Source organism: Odontomachus brunneus, unplaced genomic scaffold, assembly GCF_010583005.1.
Source record: "Odontomachus brunneus isolate Ranch 3 - 2012 unplaced genomic scaffold, Obru_v1 Obru_scaffold_202, whole genome shotgun sequence".
Lineage (NCBI taxonomy): Eukaryota > Metazoa > Arthropoda > Insecta > Hymenoptera > Formicidae > Odontomachus > Odontomachus brunneus.
The window spans coordinates 451,877-456,354 of NW_022639652.1; the positions used below are offsets into that span (position 1 = coordinate 451,877).

At 31.5% G+C, this 4,478-nt stretch overlaps 3 protein-coding genes across 5 annotated transcripts in view; 2 read left to right on the forward strand and 1 right to left on the reverse strand.

Moving 5' to 3' along the window:
* The window catches only part of LOC116852095, a 42,205-nt gene that overhangs the window by 1,204 nt on the left and 36,523 nt on the right, over positions 1 to 4,478 (forward strand). The window lies entirely within an intron of this gene.
* Positions 1,023 to 3,104, forward strand: LOC116852094 (protein ALP1-like). The gene is made up of 4 exons (XM_032832108.1): positions 1,023 to 1,557; positions 1,638 to 1,987; positions 2,088 to 2,361; positions 2,465 to 3,104. Exons 1-4 carry the CDS (start codon positions 1,190 to 1,192, stop codon positions 2,826 to 2,828), a joined length of 1,356 nt encoding a protein of 451 aa, XP_032687999.1. The 5' UTR covers positions 1,023 to 1,189; the 3' UTR covers positions 2,829 to 3,104.
* On the reverse strand, positions 3,225 to 4,472 carry LOC116852096. The gene is made up of 2 exons (XM_032832112.1): positions 4,396 to 4,472; positions 3,225 to 4,325 (listed from the first exon to the last, which is right to left on the reverse strand). The coding sequence occupies exons 1-2, from the start codon at positions 4,455 to 4,457 to the stop codon at positions 3,722 to 3,724; spliced, it is 666 nt and encodes a 221-aa protein (XP_032688003.1). The 5' UTR covers positions 4,458 to 4,472; the 3' UTR covers positions 3,225 to 3,721.

Below are 4,478 nucleotides of genomic sequence, written 5' to 3' on the forward strand. Positions count from 1 at the left end.
AAAAAAAAACTATATGATTCTATTTAAAAAATAAAGTTAACCTTTAAATTATTGACTACACAACGAAATTAAAGTTACCAAAGTATGTTCCCTTCTAAACTCTACAACTTTTGTCTTGAACATTTCTTTCTATTTTGCTTTATTTATTTCTTTTTACTTTAACGTCTTAATATAAATATAATATTATTTTTTAAATATTATTTTAAATGAATAATTACCATGAATTACCATAAATACCATGAATAATTACTGTATAACATCATTTAATAATATTAGAAAATAAACACTTTTAACCTAAAAAAATATCAAAATAATAGATAAAAGCCCTTTTTAAAAACACATTGATCTATAAAAAACATCAATAAAGAGAAGCGATGAATAACATATATATTTAATATCAAATAATCACCCATACTACACTGGATTAATATATACTGAAAGGTACTACAGATAAACTTGTTTAAATGTAAATGTACATAAATACTTCAAATTGTTATATAAATATTCAATAATAAATCAGGTTATTTAGCAGAATATATATTAATAATTTCATTGTCTAAACATGTTACATTGTAAGTAAAGCATGTATGTATTTAGGTTATGTATACATTATCTATACTTAAGAGTCTCAGCACAAGAACATCCATACATGCTACGTTACGTTAAATACTGACAACACAATGGCCATACGTACGTAAAATAAAACTTAAATCAAGGCACAAAGAAATCCGTAAACTTAACATGTTACGGATGTCTTGTGCTGAGGCTTTAACTTATAAATTACATTTGCCTGTAACTGACAAACGTCCAACATATCTATAGAGCAGTTTTGGCAGTGTTCATACATTAGAATAAATTAGTATTACTTACGGTTCGTATCCAAATAGATCGTGTTATCGAACCAGCTCATTAGTCTCACTCTCTCTCTCTCTCTCTTTCTCTCTCTTTCTTTCCTCCTTTTTTTGGTTATAGGCCTACTTCTAAAGCTGGCCACACACACTTTCTATAACAGTAAAGCGTGGTCTACAATGAGAACTTAAGAAAAAATACTTAAGCTTTAAAACTTAAGCCGCACATTTAAGACATAAGCTGTTAAGTTGTAGTGTCTACAATAGACTTCGCAAGCCCACAGCTTTAAGCTTTAACGACTACAAAGAACCAATCAGAAAGCAGATTGTTTCGCAGACGCATGGGGCAGTGTAAAGCGCACGTTTATAAACGCTATGATTTTATAATGGAAGAAGACGATGATTTTATGTTCTTTTTTGTGGCAATTGCATGGGTGCAAAGGATAACATGTTATTTGTTGTTAAAAAGATGCAACATTAGAAATCGGAGATGGTGGATGCTGCCTGATAAGCGAGAGAGATCTCATCTGGGAGTATACACTACTTTGTTTTTGAGGTATAAACACACGAATCATGAAGAATTCTTCAAAATGACAAGACTTACAGTTGAACAATTTGAAGAACTGCTCAATTTGATTAGCCCTGCCTTGATAAAGAACAGCATACGAGAATATTTGGATCCTGCATTTCGTCTAGCATTTACAGTGTGGTAAGTTATATTGAGCAATGAAATATTCACATACATTCTCTTCATCTTCTATTAAACTGCATGTTTGCACTTTTTCATAGCTTTCTAGCATCAGGAGACAGTTTGGTTTCAATGGCCAGATGTTGGCGTATAGGCAGGTCAACATCTTATAATGTTGTTATTGAAACGTGCAATGCTATTTGGCAATGTCTTCGAAGGATATATTTGAAGAATCCTTCTCAAGAAGAGTGGAAAAATATTGAGAAAGACTTTTATAATAGATGGAATTTCCCCAACTGTGTCGGGGCTTTGGATGGAAAGCACATTCGTGTGCAATGTCCACCCAACTCTGGTTCAGCGTATTATAATTACAAAGGATATTACAGTATGGTATTGCTAGCTACATGTGATGCAAATTATGCTTTCACTTCTGTAGATATTGGAGATTATGGTGAGAATATGCATCATATATATTTAATATTAGTCTACAAATAGAGAAATAACAAATTTTTAAATGTACATATCCAATTAATGATATATGTTTGCTTCAGGATCATTGTCAGACACAAGTATTCTCAGTGCATCGGCATTTGGACAAGCTCTGGAACGTGATGAATTAAATCTGCCACCCCCAAAAGTATTGCCAAATTCAACATTACTAGCTCATTACTATTTCGTGGGTGATGAAATTTTTCCGTTACGATTAAATTTACTTCGACCATATGCAAGGAAAAACTTATTAGGGGTCGCCGAAAAAGTTTTCAATTATAGACTCTCCAGAGCGCGACGTGTTATTGAGAACGCTTTTGGAATTCTCGTAACCAGGTGACATTATCGCTTTATTTTAATAATTTGACTTAGACTTTTATTTCTTATCATTAAATTATACACAGAAATCAATGTATACAGCTATATATATGCTTGTTAGGTGGAGAGTGCTAAGAACTACATTAGCCCTAAATCCGGATAATGTGGAGGCTATAATTTCTGCTACAATTTGTTTACACAACTTTATAATGAAAAATGAAGAACACATTGTTGGATTCCAATCATACTGTCCATCTGGTTATGTTGACTATTTTGATGACAATGGCAATGTCATTCCTGGCTCTTGGCGAGAAGAAAACACTCCTGCGTGTGTAACACGACTCAATCGAGTAGGATCTAACCGTGCTGCCACAATTGCAATGAAGCAACAAGACGCAATAGCTGCATATCTCATCTCAAATCAAGGACAAATTCCTTGGCAATGGGAAGTTATAAACAGAGGTCGCATAATAAATGTTTCTTAATTTGTTATAGGCTTTCTACAATAAACTTTTAATCATAATGCATAAGGATGAACCGATTAGAATCCTTGCACGATTGAAAGAACTTTGATTGGTTCATTTCCTTATGCATTATGACTAAAGGGGCTTATTGTAGAAAAAGCCCATTAAACTTTATTATATTAAGTATATATAAAAATAATTATTTTTCTTTCATTAAATAAGGGTACAATACATTTAAGTTTGTATTTATTTTTTTTACAAAGAATGTACATATGGTTACTGTACAAAACATATATATATATATATATATATATATTCCAATATTTAAAGAAATAAATAAATGTTAACTACAATAGTTAATTATAGTCTTTGGCTTGTTATTTTATAATATTCTTATAAAGTAAATTTAACCAAAACTTGAATAATACTTCCATAATATTTATGATATTAAATCAGTCTAAACTTTAAACAGTTATACAGTACTTTTATATATAATGGAATAAAAAATAAACTTAAACAATTTATCAACATATTACTTAAAATTTGAACAGCCATATTGTATCACCATTTATATGCAATGTATAATAGATACATACTCTTCAAATATGTCATTTTTGCACAATGACTATTATGCTTCATTAAAAATGAAAACTAATTTGACTTCCATAGTTTGGACAGAATTTAGTCTCAAGAATGTCACTGTACCAATGGTTACAAAAGTTTGATATAATTGGCATTAACTAAAAGCAATTTTGAGACTTATAAAAACAAAGAAAATAAAACAATATTACAAAATAAAAAGAATTGCATGTGTGAAACTATAATAACGTAAAAGAAATGCCTTTTTGGTACTATATTGAAAAGCACAGAACATACAAACTATTTTGTATGTCAAAGATATTTCTACCTGGCAATTACTTGTTTCGTGAGCACTCTGAAATTACTTGCATGATCGACATAAAACAAGTGATTTTCTCTTTATCTGGTACTCCTTTCATTGCTTCATTTATTGCTACAATATATAGATGCTGCTCCTGTTGCTGAGCAGCAGCAGCACGATGCATGTATGCCGTTGCAACAACATTTAAGGCATGAGAAGACTGGGATAGTACATTTTCCATTGTTTCCATTCCTTTTTGTCTTTTCGCTGCAAATCGATCTGGAGCTGGTACCACTTTCTTCTTCCGGATTGAGTTGTTCACAGCCTCGGTAACAATGTCTGCAGCTTTATTCTGTTGCATTCTATTATTTACACACTCTAATACATTGCCCTCACAATCTTGTACGGTAACAGGAGATTGCTGATCTGAGGTACTAACTGATGTGTTATCAGATAAAATATTGTTAATGTTATCGTCAGAGCATGTCAGCATATTTTCGGAATTCAATATATTATTTGATGGTAATGGACTCGACATTGTCTTCACTGTAGATTCTTCAGTGAATAGAGAGGACTTCAGAATACTTTGCGATGTCATAGTTTTTTCTTGCTGAGAATCTGCCACAGAGCTGCGTGACCTACAAAAATAAAAATATTGATATTTATGAAAGCGACAAAAATATTCTCTAAAAATAATTATATACTTGCATTCTATGTGCAATGTGCGGTGCCAAGAAAGACATTTGTTTGAAGTAGACCCACATTTTCATCTTTTTATACCCAGAACCACT